At 47.9% G+C, this 25,534-nt stretch overlaps 1 protein-coding gene across 9 annotated transcripts in view; it reads left to right on the top strand.

Annotated features, from left to right (window-relative positions):
- The first annotated feature begins 1,168 nt into the window (after nucleotides 1–1,168).
- The window catches only part of HIPK1 (homeodomain interacting protein kinase 1), a 24,794-nt gene continuing 428 nt past the window's right edge, over nucleotides 1,169–25,534 (top strand). The window contains exons 1-16 of one of the 9 annotated variants that reach the window (XM_068173094.1): nucleotides 1,169–1,497; nucleotides 2,474–3,551; nucleotides 8,098–8,221; nucleotides 10,171–10,290; nucleotides 11,033–11,119; nucleotides 11,953–12,137; nucleotides 12,426–12,588; nucleotides 12,941–13,163; nucleotides 13,998–14,119; nucleotides 15,687–15,821; nucleotides 18,298–18,437; nucleotides 18,591–18,773; nucleotides 19,287–19,502; nucleotides 19,765–20,015; nucleotides 20,352–20,488; nucleotides 21,398–25,534. The exon at nucleotides 21,398–25,534 is cut by the window's right edge and continues 428 nt beyond it. In XM_068173094.1, the coding sequence (XP_068029195.1) occupies nucleotides 2,476–3,551; nucleotides 8,098–8,221; nucleotides 10,171–10,290; nucleotides 11,033–11,119; nucleotides 11,953–12,137; nucleotides 12,426–12,588; nucleotides 12,941–13,163; nucleotides 13,998–14,119; nucleotides 15,687–15,821; nucleotides 18,298–18,437; nucleotides 18,591–18,773; nucleotides 19,287–19,502; nucleotides 19,765–20,015; nucleotides 20,352–20,488; nucleotides 21,398–21,883 (3,648 nt within the window). In that variant the 5' untranslated portion in view covers nucleotides 1,169–1,497; nucleotides 2,474–2,475 and the 3' untranslated portion in view covers nucleotides 21,884–25,534. Of the gene's footprint in view, nucleotides 1,498–2,473; nucleotides 3,552–8,097; nucleotides 8,222–10,170; nucleotides 10,291–11,032; nucleotides 11,120–11,952; nucleotides 12,138–12,425; nucleotides 12,589–12,940; nucleotides 13,164–13,997; nucleotides 14,120–15,686; nucleotides 15,822–18,294; nucleotides 18,438–18,590; nucleotides 18,774–19,286; nucleotides 19,503–19,764; nucleotides 20,016–20,351; nucleotides 20,489–21,397 lie in introns of all 9 variants that reach the window. The other 8 variants (XM_068173101.1, XM_068173102.1, XM_068173093.1 and 5 more) reach the window with 8 other exon arrangements.

Raw genomic sequence — 25,534 nt, 5'->3', positions numbered from 1 at the left:
AGGGTGCAGAGCTCCTGGACAGTGTTTTGCTGGAGGGGTTCACACTTGTGCTGCTGTTCATGTAAACAGGAAGCTGGGAGAGGTTTTCATAGAGTCACAAAATGGGTTTTTGTGGAAAACCCATTTTTGTGAAAAGGTTGGAAGGGAGCTTAAAAGATCATCACGTTCCAAACCCTGCTGTGGGCAGGGACAACTACTACACCGAGTTGCTCCAAGCTCTGCCCAACTTGGCCTTGGACGCTTCCAGCAATGGGGCAGCCATGGTTTCTCTGTGAATCTGAATAAAGAAGTTTTTCCCAATATCTAATCTAAACCTACTCCCAGTCTGAATTTTGGTAGGATTATTTGTAATTGTTATTTTTAAATGTCATCAACTTTTGCAAGAAAGCAAATAAACGTCTCTGTAACACTGACTTTGGAAAAGGCTGAATTGAAATGCTGTGAAGTTCTTGAGTGGGTGATGGTGACCAGACTGGACTAAATCCCTTCTTGGAATCATCCAACCTGGTCCCACCTCGCTGTGCCAGCAGGGTCATTGCAGCGCACGGGGCTGTGTCCAGATGGCTCTGGAATATCTCCAATTAGGGAGACTCCACAGCCTCTCAGGGCACATGGCTCTGGAATATCTCCAATTAGGGATTCTCCACAGCCTCTCAGGGCACTCTGTTCCCTCACAGGAAAGAAGTTCTTCCTCATGTTCAGGTGGAACTTCTGAGCATCAGTTCCTGCTCGTTCCTCTGGTGCCATCGCTGGGTCCCGGAGCAGAGCCTGGGCCTTGCTCTGACACCCGGAGCGCAGCCCGGCTGAGCTTCCCGTGCCCGGCCCGGCCCCGCTCGGCTGCCGGTGCTGTCCCGTTGGGTTCCCCGGCCCGGCCCGGTCCCGCCCGGTTGCCGGTGCTGTCCCGTTGGGTTCCCCGGCCCGGTCCCGCTCGGTTGCCGGTGCAGTCCCGTTGGGTTCCTCGGCCCGGCCCGGTCCCGCTCGGTTGCCGGTGCAGTCCCGTTGGGTTCCCCGGCCCGGTCCCGCTCGGTTGCCGGTGCTGTCCCGTTGGGTTCCCCGGCCCGGTCCCGCTCGGTTGCCGGTGCAGTCCCGTTCGGTTCCCCGGCCCGGTCCCGCCCCGCCGGGTCCCGGCCCGGCCCCGTTGCTTCCTGCGGCCGCCCCGCCCCGCGGTCACGTGCGCGCTCGCCCGCTCGGGGCTCGGCTGGCTCGGCCTGTGCGGGCGCTCGGGGCCCGGAGCGGCGGCGGGAGCGCGGCGGGGCCGGGGGCGCTCGGGCCCGGGGCGGCGGCGGGACGGGGCGGGGGGAGCCCGGCCGGGCCGTGAGGGCGCGGCGGAGCCTGGCGGCGGCGGCGGAGCGGCCTGGGGGCTCCCCCCGGCGAGCGCGGGCCGAGCGGGCCGGGCCGGCGGCCGTGGCGGGGCTATGATGAGCCCGCTGCGGGGCTCCGCACCCCCGCGTGTCCCCCAGGCAGGTCCGGCCCGCGGCTGAGAACCCCCCACCGGCGGTGAGTGCGGGCGGCGGGGCCCGGCGGGGCGGGCAGGCCCGGGCCCGCCCCTTCCCCCGCGCCGGGGCTGCGCCGGGCCGGGGAGGGCCGGGGCGGCGGCGGCGGGGCCGGGCCCGAGCCCCGGTAACGAGCCCCGGTAACGGCGGGCTCCGCTCCCGGCGCTCCGGGCCGCGCGGCGGGCGCTGCCCCGGGGGGAGGCTGGGCCTGCCGGGGTTGGGTTTCCCACCGACTCCGTTTTTGCAGTGCCTGGGAAACAGGCCTGGGGACGGGATCGTGATTCTCGCAGGGTCTTCCCACTTCCTGCGCTCCCCCGATCCTCCGTATTGTTTTCTCCAGTGCTTGGGGTTTTTTTAGCTTGGAGAAAAGGCGGCTCGGGAGCGACCTTATCGCTCTCTGCAACTCCCTGCGAGGAGGGTGTAGCCAGGTGGGGGTCGGGCTCCTCTCCCGGGAAACGAACGGCAGGACCAGAGCACAGAGAGCACAGAGTGTTTCGCTGCGCCAGGGGAGGTTTGGGTTGGACAATAGGAGGAATTTCTTCACTGCTTAGACACTGGAACGGGCTGCCCAGGGAGCTGGAGGAGTCACCGTCCCTGTAGGTGTTTGAGCAACTGGACGTGGCACGGAGTGCTCGGTCTGGTTGACAGGGTGGTATTTGGTCACCAGGTTGGACTCGATGATCTCAGAGGTCTTTCCAAGTGAATTGACTCTGTGATTCCTGTCGTGTCCTGGGTACTCCTTTAGCCCTTAGAGATCTGGATAAAGAGCTGTGTGCTTCTCAAATGCAGTAATCCCGCTGTACAGCCTCGCTCAGTGATGCCTTTGGGGGCAGCAGTTACAGAGGTTCCCTTCCTCAGTGGTGGGCACCACATGGTGCTCAGAAAAACACTGGGGTTCTGTCATTCTGGGTTTTGTGCAGATAGAGGATTTTGTCCACCCCAACCTGCTGCCCCTTATGGGTTCTCCTCTTCCTTTCCAGGTATGGCCTCACAGCTGCAGGTGTTCTCCCCTCCGTCAGTATCCTCGAGTGCCTTCTGCAGTGCCAAGAAACTGAAAGTGGAGCCGTCTGTCTGGGATGTTTCAGGACAGAGCAGTAGTGACAAGTATTATACCCACAGCAAAAACCTCCCAGCAGCTCAAGGGCAAGCCAGCTCCTCTCATCAGGTAGCCAATTTCAGCATCCCTGCCTACGACCAGAACCTCCTTCTCCCCGCTCCCTCCGTTGAGCACATCGTGGTCACCGCGGCCGACAGCACCGGCAGCAGCGCCACAGCGTCCTTCCAGAGCAGCCAGACCATCACCCACAGGAGCAACGTTTCTTTGCTGGAACCATACCAAAAATGTGGATTAAAAAGGAAAAGTGAAGAGGTTGACAGCAACGGTAGTGTGCAGATCATTGAGGAACATCCACCTCTCATGCTGCAAAACAGACCTGCGGTGGGTGCTGCGGCCACGACCACCACGGTCACCACGAAAAGCAGCAGCTCCAGTGGGGAGGGAGATTATCAGCTGGTCCAGCATGAGATCCTGTGCTCTATGACCAACAGCTATGAGGTCTTGGAATTCCTGGGACGGGGGACGTTCGGGCAGGTGGCGAAATGTTGGAAACGTAGCACGAAGGAGATTGTAGCCATCAAAATCCTGAAGAACCACCCTTCCTACGCCCGGCAGGGCCAGATCGAGGTGAGCATCCTGTCTCGCCTGAGCAGTGAGAATGCCGACGAGTACAACTTTGTCCGCTCCTACGAGTGCTTTCAACACAAGAATCATACATGCCTTGTCTTCGAGATGCTGGAACAGAACTTATATGATTTCTTAAAGCAAAACAAGTTCAGTCCGTTGCCCTTGAAATACATCCGGCCCATCCTGCAGCAAGTGGCTACTGCCTTGATGAAGCTGAAGAGCTTGGGTCTGATCCACGCTGATTTGAAGCCAGAGAACATCATGTTGGTGGATCCTGCACGCCAGCCCTACAGAGTGAAGGTGATAGACTTTGGGTCAGCCAGCCACGTGTCCAAGGCCGTGTGCTCCACGTACCTGCAGTCACGGTATTACAGGTAAGCACTGCCCTTGCTCACTGAACCGGGTCAGGCTGATCCTGCTGGGGCTTCCTTCTACAGACACTGAGCTTTCCTGTCTAACCCCAGCTGAGGGGCAGCAGGAAATCATCAGCTCTGCATGTTTCCTGGAGATTTCTTCTGAAAGTTGGATGTAAATAAATAGAATATCTGCCTTAGGGTGGCCTAATCTGCAGCCCAGCACCCTCCTTTCCCCCCCAGGTCAGTGCACGAAGTTGATTTTACCCTGAACACTGGCTTGTGACACTGTATGAAGTGGCAGACTGGAGAAGTGTTAAGTAGTGCATTTGAGGTTGTCTGCTAGGATCTGAAACTAGTCCATTAACCTTGGACATTTAGAAGGGAGAGAAGTCAAAGGGATGCCAATTTCTATTCGCTTTTGATTCTTCATCTTTGTCTAAACCCCCTTCAGGAGCACATGACTTCCTGTGTCAACCCTGGCTAAGTCATCCTTTCATGAGACCTGCAGCTCCCTTAGAGCGGTGATGAGAAAGATCTCTGCTTCCCTTGGCAATATGTGGAGATGTCTTCTACCCTACTCCTGCCCAAGAATTAAAAATAAGTTATGGCCAGAAACGTTAAAACTCAGAGACTGTGCGTAAAGCAAGCTGTGCTGTTTCTTTCAATTATTCCTCCAGCTTGGCTCTGTTAAGTCTGTATTTGAATTTAAGTAGCAGCAGACTTCAATAAATGGATGCAGAAAGAACTTCTGGCTTCAAAGGGCCGTGAAGAGTCTGTGCTGTGTTGTCAGGGTTGCTTTGGGTGGAATGTGAGCTCACTTGACGCAAAACTCAGAGCTAGTATCTAGTCCTTCCAGCTGGGACCAGACAGGACTGAGCCGCTCCACCCCACCCTGTGTCTCTGCCCTGTTTGATGTCTTCCCTGGCTGCTCACTTCAGTTTTAAAGCCTGGCTTATTGTAGGTTTGCTCTGCTCATCCCTCATGCTCCCCGTGTGCTTGCTCCCTTTGTTTTTGTGTTGTTTTTCTTTTTGACTAACACCCAGTACCAGCTTTCCGTGACATTCCTTTCATGTGATACAGACTTTTCTTAATCCATTGCTCATGATCTTTGTTCAGCTTGTTGGTACCAATCTTTCCAATTCTAAGCTATTGATTGGTGTGGGGGTTTTTTTGTAGTGCAGTTGTCCCCTGTGCCCCACAGCTCTGTAAAAACACTCACTCTCTAAAATATATCATCAGTTTTGTTGTTATTGCACGGAAAGAGGTGACCACTGGTCAAGAATCTGCTCTATCTGACTTGCCACATGTGTCAGCAAAGCAGTTTGGGGAGGCCCATGGTGCTCTCCATTTTCTGGTATCTCAGAAAACAGATTTAGCTGAGGAAAAGCAGTGGGAGGTGATAAGAATCTTCCAGGGGCTGCAGGGAGGGAAATTCCTGCTCCATCTGTGTGTGGGGCACTGGACTCCAGCCCCTTCAGCTCCCTGGGGTGACTGACTGCCAGAAAGGCAAATAACCTGGGATTAGGTGGCGTGGGACTGTCTGCTTGGCTGGAGTGAAGAATGCTGTGATGTGGAAATCTAGTATTTAGTGATATGTAATTAGTCTGATGGTGATGATTACTAAAATCCATAATCTAGGATTAGATTATGGTGCTGCCTGTGGGCCAGTGTGGAGCACAGACTGTAGCACTGGAGAGTTTGGGCCATGAGAAGATGGCCCTGAGCACTGGGGGAGCTGCAGAGTGCAGGAGTATCCATTTCTCACCTCTGCTTTGGGCTCCATGACCTACTTCTGTCCCAGCCACGCTGGCCTGGGGAGCAGCAATGCCTGCTGCCAGGTCTAACTCTGCTCATCCAGCTCCGTGCTGGCCCTGCTGCTCCCTGCATTGCTGCACTTGCACAGGCGCTGTGTTCCCACCGTCCCAAAGCACAGGTGCAAACATGGGGTGTTTGGAAATGCTGGGAGGGGGTCTTGCAGTTTTCTGGGGCTGCTGTGAGTCCTTTCTCTTCTGAGAGTGCCTGAGTGTATTTGTCAGCTTTGGGAGGCAGTGCTTGGCAAGCATCTGTGCAAAGAGTGTTGTTGATTTTATTTCAAAGAGCTTAAGATGGTAAAATCACTTTAATCTCTGGCAGAGCATCTGTGGAAGTGACCTCTGCCTGCTGTGCTGGTTCAGCTCACATCTCATAGGGCTGCTAATTGCAGTGGTGTAAAAGGAGATGGGGGAAATTCTGATTTCCCAGCCCTGTCCTGCAACCAGAACGAAATCAGGTGGCTCATGAGAAGTTCCTTTATTTAGTTGCAGGGAATAAAATACAAGACTTCAGCTTGCTATCATCATGGTATGGAGGTCTAGGAATATGTGAGTCTGTTCCATCCTGGAGTGAAAGACCAACAAACTGCCACCAATCTCTGTTTGCATTGGAATTGGTGGGGGGGTTTTAGCACACGAGAGAAGGATTAGCACGCTCTGCATATTCCACAAGCCATCTATATTTTAGTTTGTTTGCCAGTCCAAATGCAGCACGCCTTATATGACAGGTCTGGGTCCTTTCTGAATTGGAAATTCCTACATCAGGATAATCAAGAGGGGCAGTGCAGTTTGCTGATGATGTCACATAAAGTAATGGCAGGGAGGACTCCTGTGTAAATGTATGAATTGTACTTTTTCTTCTTGTGAAGAAAGAGATGCCTCTGGTTTGCACCTCTTAGCCTGTAGAAAATTGTACCCATTCTAGCATATTTCCTTAAAATATAAATGTTAGCAGGACAGTCAGCATTAAAATATCAGCTACTGCTCGTACTTGCACAATCATTTTATATTTTCACATGGGAGAAACCTTTCCAAAGTCAACTGCCAGGGACAGCCAAACAAGAACAACACTGATGTAGAAACAGATCAGTGTTGAGTGGAGAGTGTCATTATGTCTTAGCTTGAATGATCTATTACTCTGATTACTGGAGGTCTGTCTTGGCTCTGGTTTTGGGAGCTGAGACATAATAAAATCTGAATAATAAAGAATAAATGTGACCTCACTGCAACAGGCAGCTGGTTCGGCTGTTTATCTTTTTTATAGAATCCCAGACTGGTTTGGGTTGGAAGGGAGCTTGAAGCTCATCTCATCCCTCCCCTGCCATGGGCAGGGACACCTTCCACTATCCCAGGTTGCTCCAGGCTCCATCCAGCCTGTCCTTTTCTGATCTTGTGCTTTCTCAGGTGCCCTGTGCCTGAGCAGCTGGGCTGAGTGCCTTTGTGTAGGAGAGACCTGTGTAGACACCCAAAACAAAAGGTGTATCTGTGTCACCGTGGCACAAAGGGTGATTAACTGGGGAGTCACTTCTTGCCATGGACAGTTGGGAGGCTGAGGAGTCGAGGAGGGCAGTGTCAAATTTACTGACACCTGTACATTATGCAAGCCCTGGTTTTTAGAATTCAGTAGAGGGATCAGAGCTGGTTTCAGAGCCTTTTTTAACAACTGAAGTATCCATAGTGTAACACCAGAAATGCCACACAAGCCCTGGGGCATGACCAGGAAATGGATAGCCTGGAGTTTAGGGCTTTTCTGTCTTCCTTTGCTCCTGTGTTAGTTATTCATGATGAAGGTCAAGGCTTTTGTATTTCCTGTACTTTCCAGGGTAAATTCCCACAGCAACTCACCTGGGGTTCGCAGCACCTGGGGTTTTGTGCTCTATGCAAATGTAGGACCAGAATTTCTCCTGCTGGAGCAGCCTCAGTTTGTTTCAGAACTCTGTGTAGGTGAAGAGCTGTACTAAAACATCCTTCTGTGTTATGAGTCAGCTCCAGACAGAAGTCTCCCTGAAATTCCAACCTGTTAGAGAAATAAACCCTGCTTGGAGTGTGAGGTTTTTTTATCACCTCCCCTTAAAGGCTGGGCCAGACAGGTACATTTTGCATTAGGTGTGGTTGAGTGCACAGAAACCTGAAACACAACCTCCAGCTGGGCTCTCTGCATCCATTTTAGACTCGAAACTCTTGTGAGCAAACCCTGCATGAAAACTTGCTGATAGAAACCCAGCTGCTCTCTGAGGAGCTCCTTTTCCTGGCTCTGCAGGTGCTCTTCTTTCCCACATGAAGCAGGCAGCTTCCTGCAGCTGCTTACCTGGGGTCTCAAGACCTTCTCCTAGAAAAGTCTGTGTTTGCCAGAGCTTTTCTTCCCAGTTCTGTTAGGATAGGCTGGGCTAGATGATCTTGAAAGTCTCTCCATAATTCTGTGATGCTGTGTGCTGTCTCAGGGACACCTCACATGCTGTCAAGTGTAATTAAACTGATTACTCAAGGAGAAGCTTTATGCAACTGTGATATAAAGGCCTCCTAGGAAGTGGGGGGCACCGTGGCAATAAAAGAATCCACCTAAGTGAAAAAAAAAGGTTGGGATCCATTAGGCCACCCAAGGAAACAACTTCTGCTTTAAAGCTAATAATTTCTATTCACACAGATTTGCCTGTGTGTAGAGGGGCTTTACCCAGAATGGTTTACAGGGAGGAAATGCAGCTTTCAGAGTAGAAGATTTGACTTTGGCCTTTTCTTTCCTTTTCCCTTACCAGAGCTCCCGAGATCATCCTGGGTTTGCCGTTCTGTGAAGCCATTGACATGTGGTCACTGGGCTGTGTCATAGCTGAGCTGTTTCTGGGCTGGCCTCTGTATCCAGGAGCATCTGAGTACGACCAGGTGAGAGCACGTGGGGGATGTGGGATCTTCACATGGAACCATGATCTTCTGTGTTCAAGCCCTCCTGGACCCCCGTGTCCTGCATCGGCTTTCATCAGTGCACATTGCTGCTGTCTGAGCTCATTTGCTCTCTGTGATGTTCCCATTGTCTCTGGGCAGGGAGCACGGAGTTCTGTGTGTTTTCACTTGAGCCGAGTGTATCCTGTCCCAAAAAAAGGGGCCAATTTGCAGTTAACCCCTGGTTTCCAAACCCAGAAGCTGTTGAAACACCTTCCTGCCAAAGCAGAAGCGAGGTGTGCGTGTCCTGGTGTGAAACACCCTCTGTAATTTCACCATGAGGGCAGTTTTTCCATGTGGGGACAGAGCAAACCTATCATTTCTGCCCTGTTAATACCTACAGCAACCCTCAGTTTTTATGCAAAGCGCGAACCTCAAGCTGTCTTTGGAATCCAAGGGCAAGACTCTGAGAGGCATCTTGAACTAATTAGTCCTTTCTGTGGATACTTGGCATTATTACCTGGCCTAGTCAGTGCCTATAAAAGGACAAAAAGTCTATGAAAGGGGTTTTTTTCAGAGTAGCTTTTCCACTGGGGCTTTTATGGTGGGATCTTGTTGCAGTGCTTGGTATGGGTTTCCTTATGTGATAAAATACATGAAAACTTACTAAGTGTCTTACACGGTCTTCCCAGCACTGTAAATTTCCGAAGGAAACGCAGTGGTACCTTAATGAGCAGAATGAGTTAGAAAGTAGCTGAGGTAGGGCCTGGTGGTTTCCTTGTGCACTGAGTTTTGTGTGATTCTGAGAACCTTATCTGCTGCTGTAGGTGGCTGGGGAGGAGCTGCTTTTTCCATTGCTTAATGACAGGATTTTGCAGCCCTCTGTGAGGCAGCGTGAGGTGTGACTTCACGGAGTTCATTTTGATGTCTGAATTTCCCTTGAAGACTGAGGATGACTTGGCTTTCATGTTTTTTGAGACTCTGCAGCAGCAAGTGAAACTTGAGGTGGAACTTGTGAGAGGACCTCTCCAGGAATGAGTTCATGGCCTGTGATGGGATTTACAGCTATTTTTTTGAACACCTTTTGGCTGTAAAGCAAAAGTTATGTCCTGTAAAAATAGAACTGCTACCTGAACTATCGTGTAGATACAAGAAATATTCACGTGCAGACACATGGATCCACCTTGGCTTAATTGGAAAGTGAGCCCATAAATTCATGTGATCTCAAGCTGTGGCAGTGCCCTGTTTTGGCACAGTGGCATAGCAGGAGTTTGGCAAATAAGAAATGCTAAGGATGTGTAAAGGATCTGTAATTGACGGTTTGATCAAGGCATAGTTACCTTAACACTGTGGAGTTATTAATAAATTTGCTATTTTCTTTCCTTTTGAGCATACCTTTTTATTTGTTATCTCTTTACCAGTGTCTTATCAATACCACCACAAGGATTCAGGCGCATCTTCCAAAATTCTGAGCCCTTTTTTTTAACATGTAAAAATAAGTCTATTAGATGTGTTTGAGGATATTTGGTCTGGGTTTCTTGGTCAGTGGGAGCTTTGCCATGATGTTATTCTGAAATTGTGTGCCTGGTGTATTGTGTAGGCAGGCAGAGCACTGTTGCTTGGATAATCATGCCTTTAATTATTTATACATACATGATAAATTCTGCGGTATTTTTCTCCTCAAAATATGTATTTCCTACACTGTTTATTGTCTTAAAAACCTACAGTCTGCTTGCATATACATTAGCAAAAAATATTTCCATAAAATAAGGAAGATGCATTTAAAACCTAACATTTTTGTGTGATTGCAAAAGTGGCTTTATAAATACTTGAGACGGTCCCTTTAATTCTGCAGTTTTGCATATCTGGGCAGTCTTTCTTTGCAGGTAATTTCCTGTTAGCTGTGAATTCTGCATGGTGGGAGTGCTCACTCTTGTAATTTTCTTTCCTAGATTCGTTATATTTCACAAACTCAAGGCCTTCCAGCGGAGTATCTTCTCAGTGCAGGAACGAAAACAAGCAGGTTTTTCAACAGAGATCCAAATTTGGGATACCCACTGTGGAGGCTCAAGGTTTGTCTGTCTCTTCCATCCCCAGTTCTCTTCTGTTCGTTGAGGATTTGATAGAAATTCCCACCCAGTTTTGGCGTGCTGTGACAACACTGTGAGTGAGGATTGCCTTTGGAACGTGGCTGGCTGGGGTCTGGGAGTGCAGGAGCTCTGCAGAGCTCCTGGTGCTGCTCTGGCAAAAGCAGCAGTGATGATAGCACCAGCAAAGGGTGGGTGTTCCATCAGTGAGATAATGGGTGCTTATTATGGGCTGCTCATTCTCAGGGAAGTGTGTCATCTTGTTGTCATCTCCCGACAATCCAACCAGTAAAATATGGAGTATTTTGTGATGGGTTTGTTAGTTTAACAGGAATCTGGTTTTGGGTTGGCAGAGGACAGGAAAGAATGGGATTTAGGGATTTGCCTTTGAGCAGCAAAAAAGAAGGGAATTTTGCCTTTCTTCTTTGTAGAAGAGGGATTTAAAATATTTATAGCCTCTTCTCTTCCTAAATCAGAAACCTTCAGTTCTTTTGGCTAATGCATTACCCAAGGAAGCCTTGAAATGAAGTCATCCTGTTGTTAATTCAGCTTTGCAATGAATGATCTTTCCAGCTGGGGGAATGGGATCCCAGGGCTCTTTGGGTTTGAGCTGCTGGTGTGTGGTGTGTCTGAAAGCAGCAATTGATCATCTGCCTCAGCAATTTCTTGCTGCTTTTTCCTTATCAATACTCAATATCTCAGTTGATACTAATGTTTTCTTTTATAGACCCCAGAAGAACATGAGTTGGAAACAGGAATAAAATCAAAAGAAGCTAGGAAATATATATTCAACTGTTTGGATGATATGGCGCAGGTGTGTGGGGATCTTGGGACACAGATAACTCATTAATTTTCCATATATAATTTAGTAACTTTCATTTTTTGGGGGATCTCTAAAAATGAGGCTCCTGTGCTGGAGGAGCCAGTCCTCTTCCACTGCCAGTTCAGAGCACTGATGGAGGTTTACAGTGGTGCCAATTGGCATCAGAAATCAGTGGATTAAAAACAGTCAGAATGTTAATTATGAACCTGTTTGAAATGTTTTGTGTTTTCTTATGTGTGTTAGCAGGAGTGTGCCCAGCCTGTTCCCAGTATAGTAGAGCAGTAGGAGAGCTGAGCCCCTTCAAATGTTTGTAGGATTAAACCTCTTATTAGACTTTGGAAATAGTGACAAGAACTACAGATCATTCTTATTTTCATTCTCTCTTTAGAGGTAAAATGAAGGAATATCTGAGTGGTTTTAATATCATGAGGCCTTAAATGTTAAATATCAAATTTCTGTCGCTTTTGTAGCTGTTACCCCCAGGTTACATCTGTGCAGAGAAAGTGGAATCATTCTGGCTTGCAGCCCCTTACAGATTCCCCCAAAACACGAGGGCATTTTGTCAGTGAGTGGAGAATGAAGCCTGGTTGGTCCCTTTGAATAGACCCAACTCCCTGTTGAGAAGAGAATTCCACGTGCAAGTTTGACTTTCTCCCCTAGAACGAGCAAGGGAAAGGCAGTGTGTTAGCACTGTAATACCTGGAATTGGTCTGGCTAAGAGACAGAAATGCTTGATAAATATTTCTGTGTGATGTGAGGTTATTGAATTGTTAGGCAGCAGTTAATTTGATGCTCGTGTGAACTGCTCCCATTTGATTTTCCAGGTGAATATGTCTACAGACTTAGAAGGGACTGACATGTTGGCAGAGAAGGCTGACCGAAGGGAATACATTGATTTGTTGAAGAAAATGTTGACAATTGATGCAGATAAGAGAATTACTCCACTGAAGACTTTGAACCATTCGTTTGTTACAATGGCACATCTGCTGGACTTCCCCCACAGTAACCAGTAAGCTCCCTTGGATGGGTTGTTTTGTTTCAGGATTTGCTGGAATCACAGAGCAGCATTTCCCAGCTTTCTGTCAGTGCTATTTTCTGCAGTTCCTGGCTGATCTGAAAATAGCAATGGCATGTGTAAGGAATGGAATGTTCATAAGCTTCCTTTTCATGTTTTAGGACATTCTTTGTTGGTTTAAAAGAACCTAAACCTAAAGCAACAGCATTAAAGTTGGGAATCTGTCACATCTGTGTCCTGTTTTTACAAATCTGATGTTTTCCTTCTGTCATTCTGTTCCAGTGTGAAATCTTGCTTTCAGAACATGGAGATCTGCAAGAGAAGAGTGAACATGTATGATACAGTGAATCAGATCAAGAGCCCTTTCACCACTCACGTTGCTCCTAACACAAGCACAAACCTGACAATGAGCTTTAACAACCAGCTCAACACAGTACACAACCAGGTATAGCATCTTCCACCTATTTGATCCTAGTCAAAGACATGGAGTAGGCTGATTTGGTGCCTTTAGGGCAAATTTTAAGCTACTCTCCAAAATTCATAGTCTTGTCTCAAAGTCTAATTCTCCAAAACTCAGTCCAAGGAGCCTCTTTACTTCACGTATTGAAAATTTGTCAGTTCAGCAACATAAGTTAATTGGGTGCAATTCATGGTTTTTGTTCTGTGTTGTCTTAAACCTTTTACCTCAAACATTTTCCAGGTACTTTCCTCCTAGTTTAATATTGATGGTTCCTGTTGCTTGTTTTATAACAAAGAGAGATAAAATTACAGGACATAAGTGATTTTTTTTTTTCTAGGCCAGTGTGTTGGCTTCCAATTCCACTGCTGCTGCTACTCTTTCCCTGGCCAACTCGGACGTCTCCCTGCTCAACTACCAGTCTGCCCTGTACCCATCCTCTGCAGCCCCAGTGGCAGGAGTGGCTCAGCAGAGCGTTTCCCTGCAGCCTGGAACCACCCAGATCTGCACACAGACAGACCCCTTCCAGCAAACCTTCATTGTTTGTCCCCCTGCTTTTCAAAGTAAGCCAAGAACCCTTTGTGTGATGCTGAGCTTTCAGCCAGTTAAGGCAGGAGAAGTTGTGATTTGCACCAAACTGAGAAAAGCCTGACTAGAGCAGAGCTCTCTGTGGGTGTCACATGGGGTGGAGGTGCAGAACCAGGTCAGACATGTGCAGGCAGCTTGATTCCCTTCCAGGTCGTGCTGGAACAGGTGACAGCATCTTGCCTGCCTGGGTTGCAGGCTCCAGCTGGTTGCTCAACCAGTTTTTCCCCCCAAACTGAACACAGCAGCATTCCACAGAAAGCAGGGAACAGAGGAGCCAGACCTGCCTGAAAATCAGTGTGTCTTGCTGTGTTTGTTATCTCAAGAGTAAATACCTGGTGTTTGAGCCCCAGTTCACAACCTTGATGCAGGTTTTTGCTACCAGCAGATTGTCGCAGGTTGTGGGTCAGTGAGCTTGGCACAGGCAGCTCTGTTCATCCTCAGGGTTCTGTAGGTATGCTGATACCTGGATTGTCTTAGTCTGGAGGGTTATTTGTGACGTGGGAACTGATGGTGTAAGGCTCGAACGTTCAGCTTGTCTCAGGCAGGTTGGAATTGGGAGTGTGTGTTACTGTTTCTGCAAACCAGACTCCACAGAGCTGAGCTGGTGAGGGCTGGCTGTCCATCATGGCCCTGCAGGATCCCAGCGTGCAGAAGTATTTACTTCAGCTGGTGTTTTACTGGGATTTTGTCAAAGCTTTTCTATCCCTTAATCCGACCCTATCACCTGCCCTTACCTAGTAGGAATTTGATTTTTGGAAACAAATGAAAGAATAGTGCAGCTGCTGAGTGATGTGTCTTGTCCTCCACAGCTGGACTTCAGGCAACTACAAAGCATTCTGGGTTCCCAGTCAGGATGGAAAATGCTGTCCCAATTGTGCCACAAGCACCTGCAGCACAGCCACTGCAGATCCAGTCTGGAGTTCTCACACAGGTAAAAAAAAAACACCCCAAACCCCTCAAAGGCTCAACTGCAATTCCTCCATCCTGGAGAACCTGCCTGAGTGCAGGGGGTTCTCAGGACACACTGAAAGGTTAAATGCAGGTCACTTCTGAGACAGTATTTTCTTGTTTTGTTTTGTTTTTCTTGAATATTTAAAGTCTGAGCTATTTTATGTCATGTGCCTCCCTGGTTTTAGGAGTTTGATTTAATAATGGGAATAAATATGTGGTTTTCAGCTGCTAAAAACAGGCTGTATTTTTCAGGCATGGACACTGCCTGTAAGGCAGTGCTGGTCATTTTTGCCTACACTTTAGAAATGTGGCAGGAGAAATCATTGCTGTGAGAAGTGAGATCCCGGTAAACAGAGGTGACAACACAGATTACTCATGCTAAAATTTCATCTTTAAATCAACAAAATTATTTCTGAATCTTTCTCAGCTAGTTACATTCTTAGTGTGAATTATTGTGTAGCAATGACATACCTATTTCTGCAGTTTGCAGTTTAAGCAACATGCAATACCAAAATTCACAAATAATTCTAAAAATGCTGTTTCAAATATTAGTAATGTGTCATAAATTAAAGCCATTTTAATTTCCAGAAAGTAATCCTTTAATGTACAATAAGTGCCTGGTGATTCACAAGTTTTATTCACTGAAAATTTATAGTTGCCTTTATAATTAAGTGCATTTTTATTTATTTGCACAGTTTTACTTTCTGCTGGCATTTACACAAACTCTGTTAGTTTTACTCTTCAGGCAGTATATTGCACTTACTGACCTTGTAGAGGAGTAATTTTTAGTTTGTTCAGTCCAAATATTTAGGTGGCATTCTGCGATTGCTGGTGTCTTTAGCATTAATGATGCAGGTCACGGTATCCAAAAAGCAGAATCCACTTGAAGGCCCCCCTGAATCCAGGAGTGCAAATTGTACACCGATAATCTAATTTAAATTAGACATTTGATGGACTAATGCATGTCTGGGTGGTTTCATCACAGATCACTTTGCTCTTTCATGACACCAAAGACCTGCTGTGCCTTCCCTGAAATCCCATAGTTTACCTTTTCTCGAGAGTTCCGTGTGTGGATTTGAAGGTCTGTCAGCAAGTGCAGGGAGCTGCCCGGGGTGCAGTCTGTGCCATGGCTAGTGCAGCGTGGCTGGCACTTGCCCTCTGGCACCCAGTAAAGTGCCAGTAGCCGAACTCACTTTGACTTTAGAAATGTGTCATCAGAGAGACATCCGTCCCCAGATTTTTCCCCGGCTCATTTTGACTTTTGAACTGTGTCATTGGAGAGGTCCTGCCCCCAAATTTTTCCCCAACTTGTTTTGGCTTTTGAACTGTGTCACTGGACTGGAGATTCCCGGTTCCTCGTGCTCTCCTCAGGGCCGTGAAGGTGCCTGTGGAGCAGTGCAGGGTCTGGGCGTTGGTGTTGGTGTCAGTGCGTCCCTTCCCTCCGCGCCGGCGCGGTGCCCCTCGCCCGGCCCTGCCGCCCAGCGCACTGACCTGCACTTACCTGCCTCAGCTCGTGTGTTTCACTCACTGCCTGATCTACATTTCAGGGAAGCTGTACACCACTAATGGTAGCAACTCTTCATCCTCAAGTAGCCACCATCACGCCGCAGTATGCGGTGCCCTTTACCCTGAACTGCGCAGCCGGCCGGCCGGCGCTGGTCGAACAGACGGCTGCAGTACTGGTAATTGCCTCCCTTGATTGTGTTCACTAACTGAGTTTTTGTTTTAACTTAGACTTGCAGAGGGCATGGAAGCATGTGCCATCTTGTGGCTGTGTTCTTGCTACATCTTAATGTCTTGTTGTTTTCCTCCCCAACATTGCTGAAGCACTGTCTGACTCTGACGTTTAGTGTGGCTCTGTAAAGAATCCAGATCCATTGACTATTACCTTTGCTAGCCTAGTATTGACAGCTCTTCTAAACTAGACCCTAGAAGAGTTGCAATCACTCTTGTTCTTCACTTACTCTCCTATCTTTGCCTTTTGATTGTGGAATACAAAGGAATCAGTCTTTAGCTTGACTCTGCTACAGGTACCTGGATGGCCAGAATTTGACCTACTTGGCAAGTTAGCTCCATATTTTGTTTGCAACACGTGTAAAGCTGCTTTGTATGGAGAAATGTTTCAGATCATTAAGCACAGGCTAAAATCCCTAATGACAGCAAATCCTTTAATGTATTGCTCTAGCAGTTGATTTCTCTTAACCTCTCTTGAACATTGACAATAATTTTCTGGCCTTTTGTTATTTATAGCCAGTCGCACGTAGCTTGTTTCATCCAAATAAAGATTCTGTTCCTCACAGATACTTTCAGTTGATCTGTATTTCTTGGTTGAAATTAAAGGTGAGCTCTGTTATCCAAAATGGCAATAGCTAGCTTTTAGGTAATTTGGAACAATTTTAAAAAAGGATGGGGGAAGGGAATGAAAACACCTTTAAGAAATGTGCGTTTGCAAAATTATCCTCTCCCGTATTCTGGCACCTGCATCAGAACAACTTTGCAAGTGCCACAAAGAAGTCATTGTAAAACTCCAGAATCAGATCAGTGAAGCTTATGAAAACATTGCAGTGCACTGAAGTGCTGGTATCTTCACATGTCCTTCAAAGCACATTCCATTGTGTGAACCATGTTGTTTCTTGTGGCTTTAAAGTGGTAGTTTGAATGTCATTTTCTTCCGAGAGGGAGACCTCTGCTGAAGTGGAATTTGCTCGAGTCATACCTGTCCTGAAATTTAAACCCACTCATTTGAGTTCTTGTGAACCAAGTGAGCTGCTCCCTGGTTCTGGGGATGGGAAGGCAGGAGAGTGGGGTTCTCCTGGTCGCAGCTCTGAGCTAAACAGACCCAGGGGTGCTTCTTCTTTCCTCCTGTTGAATTTGATTGCTGAAAGGCTGCAATCTGGGCTCCAAAAACAGCAAGGGGTGACTATAGCAGAGCTTGGGACACAAGTGAGTTGGTAGTGATGTTTTCCAAAGAGTATTTGGGCTTTGATTCAACAGGCAAATTCTGTTCTGCTGTGTGTGTGCAGTGGACTTGAGGTTGAACTCCCCTGTACAGCAGTGGAGATCAGAGCCGGCTGTCTCCAGACTCTGAGCCTGCATTCTGAGTTTTCTGGAGGACTTGACTAGTTCTGTTTGGATTCTGGGAGCCTTTGGCGTGAATTTGCTCACCTTTAGTGCTTCCAACACTTCTCCCTTGCTGCTTCCCCTGAGTTTGCATTAGCCATTTGCTAAGCTTTGCATATTTTTGTCCTTCCTCTGTCAAAACAGTTCGTCGCTTGGAAGGCCCGATTTCTGCCTCTCATTGGGAATTTATATCTTGCTGTATTAAACTCTCTGCTTTGTCTTGTGCAGGTGTTGGCTTTTGGAAAGACGCATGGTGTGACTTTTAACATATTTCTCTTTTTATTTTTTATTTTTTCAATGTTATTGTTATGAATATTCCGCTTATGTTGGCAGAGGTTTTAGCAGCTCTCTGCTTTGAAGGCTTCTTGTTCGGATCTGGTATTTATTTGTACTTAGTGGATCTGTTGCTTGCAGAAATACTGAATTTGAAACAACAGGTTTTGCAGTTTAAGCTGCATCAGAGAAAGCCATGTATTATCAAAATCATGGAAATCATACACTGTCAAATTTATTTGGATGGGAGCATTGATAATATTAATGAATTGAACCTGCCTTCATGTAACTAAATTATCCCTCGGTGTGGCTTTTCTTAAATGCTTCAGCTGAGGTGGGTGAATTTCCACAATAATGGCACCATCTCAGCTCTCTCAATGTGAGGCCTGCAAGGCAGAAAAGCAGAAAGGACCAAATTGGTTTCATATTTTGGGACCTTTCAGCAGAACAGTGTGTAAGTTTACGTTCAGAACGAGTCCCGAGCGCTGCTGCTGCACCTGGCAGTGCAATACCTGGCTGTATGTGCAGCACAATATAAACACGGTTTTCTCCAGGTGACAGCGGCGATAAAAGAGATCAGCAAAATGTTGGGGAAGCTCATTCCTCTGGTTTTCTTGCCCTTGGGAAAACATGCAAGGAGGAGCTGTATCTCTGCAAGCTAACAATCCACCCCAGTGCATTTATTGCTTGGACAAATCTCTGCCTGCCCCTGCAGGAACCGAAGCCTTAGTGATCCTCGTGTCTGTGTTTGTTGTTTTGCAGCAGGCCTGGCCGGGGGGAACCCAGCAGATCCTGCTCCCTTCCACCTGGCAGCAGCTCCCAGGGGTTGCTTTGCACAACTCTGTCCAGCCGGCAGCCGTGATCCCAGAGACCATCGGCAGCAGCCAGCAGCTGGCTGACTGGAGGTAGGGATTGCAGGAGCTCCAGCTCCCTGCCAAGTGGGAATACATCCATCACAGAGCCCACAGTGTCTCCCTTCCCCTCAGGGGCTCGCTGCAGCTCGTGGTTCCTGCAGTGTAGTCATGGGATTTGGGTCTCTTGTTTCTTCTCTGCTCCAGGAATGCACATTCCCATGGAAATCAGTACAGCACTCTCATGCAACAGCCATCTCTGCTGACCAACCACGTGACACTGGCCACAGCACAGCCTCTGAATGTTGGGGTCGCTCATGTTGTGAGGCAGCAGCAGAGCAGCAATGTGCCAGCAAAGAAGAACAAGCAGCCAGCACCGAGCACAGCCAAGTAAGGATTCCATTGCTTCCTTCCCCAGTCCTAGAAAAGCCATGAGCTTGTTTGTGGACGTTGCCTTTTGGTGTGAAATAGGCATCTTCTGATCACAGAGGCATTGAGGGTGTAACTTTATTGTGCTACAATTGCATTTAAAGATGTCTTGGAAAAAGCCTTTGTGCTGTTGTCGCTGATTTAAATGACATTAATTTCAGTGAGTGCAAGCCATGGTTGACCCAGTGCTTTGCTGTCCTGATCAGAGGGGTTTTACACTCCTGGGGTGTTGGTGCCATAGCAGTGCACGTGACAGAAGTGCTGAACGAGGGGTGGCAGTTTCTGGCAGTGTCCAGGTGGATCAGTGCCATTCAGAGCATCCCCAAGTGCCTTTGGCTGTGTCTGTGGCACTTTGCTGTTTGAGTGTGTGCACTGGGGTCCTGTTCATGTGTGTATGTTCATGCTTGCATGTTCCTAATGCTGTTTGTCCGAGCCTCTGAGCCGGAGCTGAACCCTGCTGTGCTCTCCCTGCAGGCCCAGCTCATCTCTGGAGCCTGTGCCCACCCAAGTGTACTCTCTGATCGGGAGCAGCCCCCTGCGCTCCACCTCCTCCTCCTCCAACGTGCTCGTCCCTGTGCAGGAGCAGCACCAGCCCATCGTGATCCCTGACACTCCGAGCCCCCCTGTCAGTGTCATCACCATCCGCAGCGACACTGATGAGGAGGAGGACAGCAAATACAAACCTGCCAGGTGGGGTGTTCATTTGGGCTGTGCTGGGCTCAGCTCACGCATCAGGGAGAGAGGGGAACACAATGTGAGAGCCCTGGGCAGGCTCAGAAGAGCCGCATAAGGCAGAATATTCCCCATCACATCTCGGTGTTGTTGTGCCTGCAGTTAATCTGAGTTTTATCTGACAAGGAGGGAGGGTGTGAGATCCCACAGGGAGATCTGTAATCTGGTGGGCAAAGGTAGAACGTTTCCCATTTGTATTTTGTCTTTTTTCCCCCTGCAGTTTGGGTATGAAGCAGAGATCCAACGTCATCAGCTACGTCACTGTCAACGACTCCCCTGACTCGGACTCGTCCCTGAGCAGCCCCTATGCCCCAGACCCCCTGTCCTCGCTCAGGAGCACTGGGGGGGCCCTGGAGCTGCCCAGCAGAGCTGCTGCTGACAGCTCCAGCTCCCGCACCATCATCGTCCCACCCCTGAAAATGCAGCTCAATGACTGCATCGTAGCCACCCAGGCTTCAGGTGGGTATCTCAGTGTGCTTTGCCAAGGCTCAGGTGCTCTCCTGTCCCTGTGACACATTCATCCTTGCAGTTTTGGACTTTACACAGTGGGTCTTTCTCAGCTTTAGGTTTCACAGCTGCTGTTCTGAAAGCCCTGGTCTGTTTTCATAGTCATTGATAGATTTACCTTTCATTTACGTTTGTCTGCATTTAGGAAGATCTGTAACCATTCCTGATGGTTTCTTAGTCACGTTTGAAATCGTAATTACGGCAAAGTCTCTGTGGCAGAAACAGTCAGTTTGGTGCCCAGAGCTGGTTACCACCAGCGTGGGGAGGGGAGGAGTGGACTGAGCTTGTGGCATCTTGCAGGCATCCTGAGCAGCAGCAGTAAGACCAAGCCAGTGGCCTCGGTGAGCGGGCAGTCGTCAGGATGCTGCATCACGCCCACGGGGTACCGCTCCCACCGCGTGGTCACCAACGGCGTGCAGCCCCTCAACCTCAGCCAGGTGAGCCCACTGCCTCTGCTGGCCTGGGGATGTGTCAGAGCTGCTTTAGGAACGTCTGGGCCAGGGAGGAAGGCTGCCTTGCAAGAGGATCAGTAGTTGAAAGGGCTAGTTCTTCGGAGCTGGTTCTGTCCTGGCGTGGTGCAGGGTAGGACACACTCTGTGGGGAGTACAGGGAGGTTTCTCAAGGCAAAGGATTTGTTCCCGTAGCAGAGGGCAGGAGAAGGAAGTGTGGTTGTCTCCACAGTCTCTTTTTGTGCTCCTTGTCACACCTGACTTACAGCAGGTCCTTCTTGCCACTTGGGAGGGTGACACCAAGGTCCAGCTGTTGAGTTAGAGTAACTTTGAAGGCACAGTATGAGGAAATTCTTTAGTTCTTTACCTTTCTCTAGACCTCACAGAGTTCCAACCAGTAGGTTAAGACTGGACTTTCTCTCTCAAACTAACAATTGGCACCCGAGATCTTTGAATGTTTCAATTAAAAGGTTGGTTTCACTTCATTTCGTGTCAGGACTTCTGATCTCTGGGTCACACTGCAGCAGCCTCTCAGAGGAGAGGGAGTTGTTATCCCTGCAGTTCCCTTCTGGCGTGGGCACCAGACAGGTTTTGTGGTGCTGAAACGGGGCGGCCCTGCTGCCACCCTCCCAATGTGCAGAGGAGTAGATGTGTGAGGAGTTCTGGGGCTGGGTCAGATCTAGGACCTGCCTGCACTTGTCCAGCTGTGGTAGCCCCCGAGTGGCACTTTGGCCCCAGGGCAGAGGAGAAGCGTCACCTCTGTCCCCATGGAAGTGCAGTCACCTTCTCAGATCCGCAGGCGTGTCGGGGGGGATGGAGGTGTCCATCAGGGGGCTCTGGCTGCCCCTTGCTCACCTGAGCATGACCACTAACCTCATTTCCTCCCTCCCCTTGCAGAACCAGCAAACCACAGTGCTGGCCTCCCAGGAGAGAAACGGCAACGCTGTCCCACGCCGGCAGCAAGCTTACGTGGCCCCCCTCACGTCAACGATTTCTCAGGCTCCCTACACGTTCCAGCACAGCAGCCCAGTGCATCCCCACCTGGCAGCAGCCACGGCCAGTGCCCACCTGTCCAGCCAGCCCCACATGTACACTTATGCCCCCAGCAGTGCTGCCACGCTGGGCTCCACCACGTCCATCGCCCACCTGTTCTCCCCTCAGGGCTCGTCGCGCCACACCACCTACGCTGCCCACCCCAGCACCCTGGTGCACCAGGTCCCTGTCAGCGTGGGGCCCAGCCTGCTGACGTCTGCCAACGTCCCCCCGGCCCAGTACCAACACCAGTTCGCCCCCCAGTCCTATATTGGTGCTTCCAGAGGATCTGCTATTTACACTGGATACCCGCTGAGCCCCACCAAGATCAACCAGTACTCCTACTTGTAGTTCCCAGTGAAGCACTGTCCTGCGAGGGGCCCGAGAGGCTGGAGAGGATTTCAGGTGAACCTTTGCCTGGGAGTGACTGCCTGGTTTGTGTTTCTCCCTGATCTGGTTGTATGTTGTTCCCAAATGTCTCTGGTGAGTTCAGTCACTAACTGAGCAGCATGCTTTGTTACCAGTATGAGGGTCACTAATTAAGTTTTTTTAAATTTTACTTACTTTTTATAGATGCTTTTAAAAAATTCATGGTCACATTTATTTAAATCAGTCTGTTATGCTAATCAAAAGGGGTGTCAAATCGGTGTCTCAGAAGACAGATCCTGATGTCTTTTTTAACTTGTGTAACTTAAACAAAAAGATTTGCAGATTCTATTTTAGCAGCTTGCACAAATCCACGTTGCCACTAAAAATGTAGTGCATGTTTTCTCATTACGTTGCTGGGGCAGTTTTAAAATCAGATTTACTATTTTAACATCTGTTCTCTTATTCACTTTGTCTTTAACAAATTGCTGGTTCTGAAAAGCCATTACATCTCCACATATGTTTCTGTCAAAGGTGTTTTGTTTACTCCTCTGCTTTGTTTAAGGACTGGTAGGGGCAGCTGCCTTATGCCAGCAACACGATACATTCAGGAGTCCTGTAAACCCTGGAGTCTGCTTTGTTTTCTTGAAAATTCTCCATAACCCAGCTGAATTTTTGTTGTGTTCGTTGCAGAATTCTTCCAAGTGGTTCAAACTGTATTCAGGATCTCACTGTGTGACAGAGCTCAGCAGCTCTGTCAAGGTGTTGTTGTTGTTTTCTCCAGTTGAGAGTGAATAATGCAGCATTGCTCTAAAATTTGGTTTCTGCAGCTTATTAGATGCTGGCCCTATAATGGAGCTGGATTCCTTCACAGAAGCACAGGGCTTTGCTTTGTTCTGTTTTTCTTAATATTTTTGCCTCACGTGATTCATTTAGGAGGGAGATGAATTTGAAATACAATGAAACATCACTGTATTGATGTGTACAGCTTTTTATACTCCTGTGAGCGTATCCTCCTGGATATGTCAGCAGCTACTCTAAAGCGCTCTTAATAAGACTTGTAAACAGTACGTGCATGTAGGAATTGCAAGAGAAAAAAAAAAGAAAAAACAAGACAAAAAAAGAGAAAGAAAAAGAAAAAATGAAAAAAAAATCCAGATTTTAAAGTTTATTACTGAATTTAAAACTATTTTAGAAGTTTTGTATTGGTGGTGTTTTAATATTTTACAGAAAATGAAATATGTACATATTGATTAGAAAAATATAACAAGCAAAACTTCCTGCTAACCCCAAATGTTCTGTCTTTGTAATCAAAATGTGTAGTGATTATACTTGAACTCTGTACTTAGTGTTTGTCTAATTCTTAAACGTTCCTGGGGATGGAAGTGTTGTATCCTTTGTATTTAAACCAAAATGAATTGATTCATGTTGGAATGTATGTGATATAATGCAATGGTTAGAGCTCATCACTGTAGCACTGAGAGAGGAGTAGAGCTTCACGAGAGGAAAGGATACCTTGGATTTGTTTTGCACAGGTATGTGTGATGAAGAGTTGTTTGGTGTGTCCCCTTATTGTAGTGCCTTAAATGATGATGTAGTGTGACTAGAGTTTACAGTGAGCTTGCCTTACGAGGGACCAGCAAGCCCCCGTCGAATTGAAGCAATTCACCCACCCAGCTCCCCCAGCCAGAGCAGCAGGATGGTGCAGAGCCCTCTCCCTGTCACCGCTCTCATCCCAGCTCCGTTCTTGTTCCCAGTGAAGCGATGTCCCCTTGAAGCTTTCCCTTGAAATGGCACATGTACTGTTAGTGTCTGTCAGTGCATTTCGGATAAGGTAGTGCTGGGAATGCATTGGAATGTTTAGTCTAATATTGCAGAAGTGATTAAATACGTGCAATCACTTTTATTAGGTTTAGTGTAGCGTTACCTTCCCCCACAGGAATAGCAGATGTGTCGTGTAAAATATTGCTAGCTTGGTGATAGAATATTTATACCAAAGAGAGCCTGCTGTAAAGCACATAATACCATTAAAAAGTTTTATAATGCTACTGCTAATGTGGAGTTGTTGGGAAGGTCTGTCAGCTGTAGCCCTAGTTAGTGTTCAGAGGAAATACTCACTTTGGATAATCAGTGCAGGTTTTGGACTACACTTTGTTTTCTTGGGTCCCTTGTACTAGGAATTATTTCTCATCTAACACATAAAGTATCTTGTCCAAAAGGATGATATAAACTGGTTTGAGCGGTCGTGTTACTGCAGCAATAAGAGGTTTGGTAACCTTGAACCCCAGTTTATGTTCCGTCCCAGCGGGAAGGAGGCCAGTCCTGACCTGGCTGTGGCAAGAAATGCCCGAGCCATTTCTGCAAGCCCACGTTCCTGCTAGCAGGAAGCCTGGACTGGCCTGAGGTGGAGGGACTAGGGAGGGATGGAGGGCTGTGGAGCTGGGCGGTAGCATTAGCCCCCGTTGACGTTCAGTGTGTTTGTAGTCGGAGCACTTCCGTGAGCGTGCGGAGAACCAACCGTGCTGTGCCACATCGTTGCTGCAAACGATGCTGTTTGTTGCTGTAGGCACTTTGTTGCTTTTTTTGACATTGCTTGTGTTCAGTACTTGCCTTGAGATACCTCTTTTGGGTACAGAGTTGTGCCTTTCCACCAAAAGGCAAACCAAGCTCCAACTCCCTGTTTCACAAATAGGACTTCATGGAAAACACTTCACTGAGAGGAAAAAAAAAAAAAGAAAAAATGACCTGTAGGAAAATCTGCTAATGATTTTGAGAACTTGCCCACTTTCCCTTAAAAAAAGCAGCTTGAAATGTCCATTTAGAGGACCTTGTAACACAATTAATCCCAATCAAATGTATTCCCAAAGCACGGTGTCATCTCCTCCACTGCCCGAGTTCCCAGAAGTGTTGGAACAGGGAGGATGAGATGGAAATGATGTAGGTAAAATCAAACGTGCTCCATTTGGAACAAACTGTCAAACAATACCCCAGAACTCCTCTGTGATACACAGCAAACCCCACCCCAGCAGGGCCAGGGCCTCCCAGTCTGGCCCCAGTATATGCTGCCCAATTTAGGTGTATTGTGTTCTGCTCTAAGGAGATACATCCCTTCTTCCCTTGCATATCCAGCCTCAAAATGGGTTCAAGAATTGACTCTCCTCACTGTCAGAGCCTGCTACACATTTTTGGAGAGAAGTCTGCTATCTCTGGATAGGAATTGGCATCCTTTAATTTTCTTCACAACTAGTTTGGGATTCACCTTTGGAATACTTGATAGCCAGCTAGTGGTCCCAGCTAGGTTTGTCTGTGTGATTCTTGAGCTGTTCAATCAGTTTTCTCTTACCTGACCTGTATTTGCAGCTGTGATAGCCCCTGCAGAGGCAACTCCTGAGGCTTTCCTGCTTAGCACCTAATTGATGGGATGCAGTAATTTACCTCTGACTCAGCAATTTCTTTTAGTACATGAAACTAAATTGCTTCTAAATGACAGGATTGGCACAGCCCTGCTTTCTTTTTTTTTAATTTTATTTAAACTTCTGAATGGTGCCGCATGTCCACATGGTTGTTTGTTGCTAAACTTTATATAATGTGTGATTTCAGATTCAGCTTGAACTATATCTATCTCACTACATGTAG

Source organism: Anomalospiza imberbis, chromosome 26 (genome assembly GCF_031753505.1).
Source record: "Anomalospiza imberbis isolate Cuckoo-Finch-1a 21T00152 chromosome 26, ASM3175350v1, whole genome shotgun sequence".
Lineage (NCBI taxonomy): Eukaryota > Metazoa > Chordata > Aves > Passeriformes > Viduidae > Anomalospiza > Anomalospiza imberbis.
This window is presented reverse-complemented; position numbering and strand designations above follow the sequence as displayed.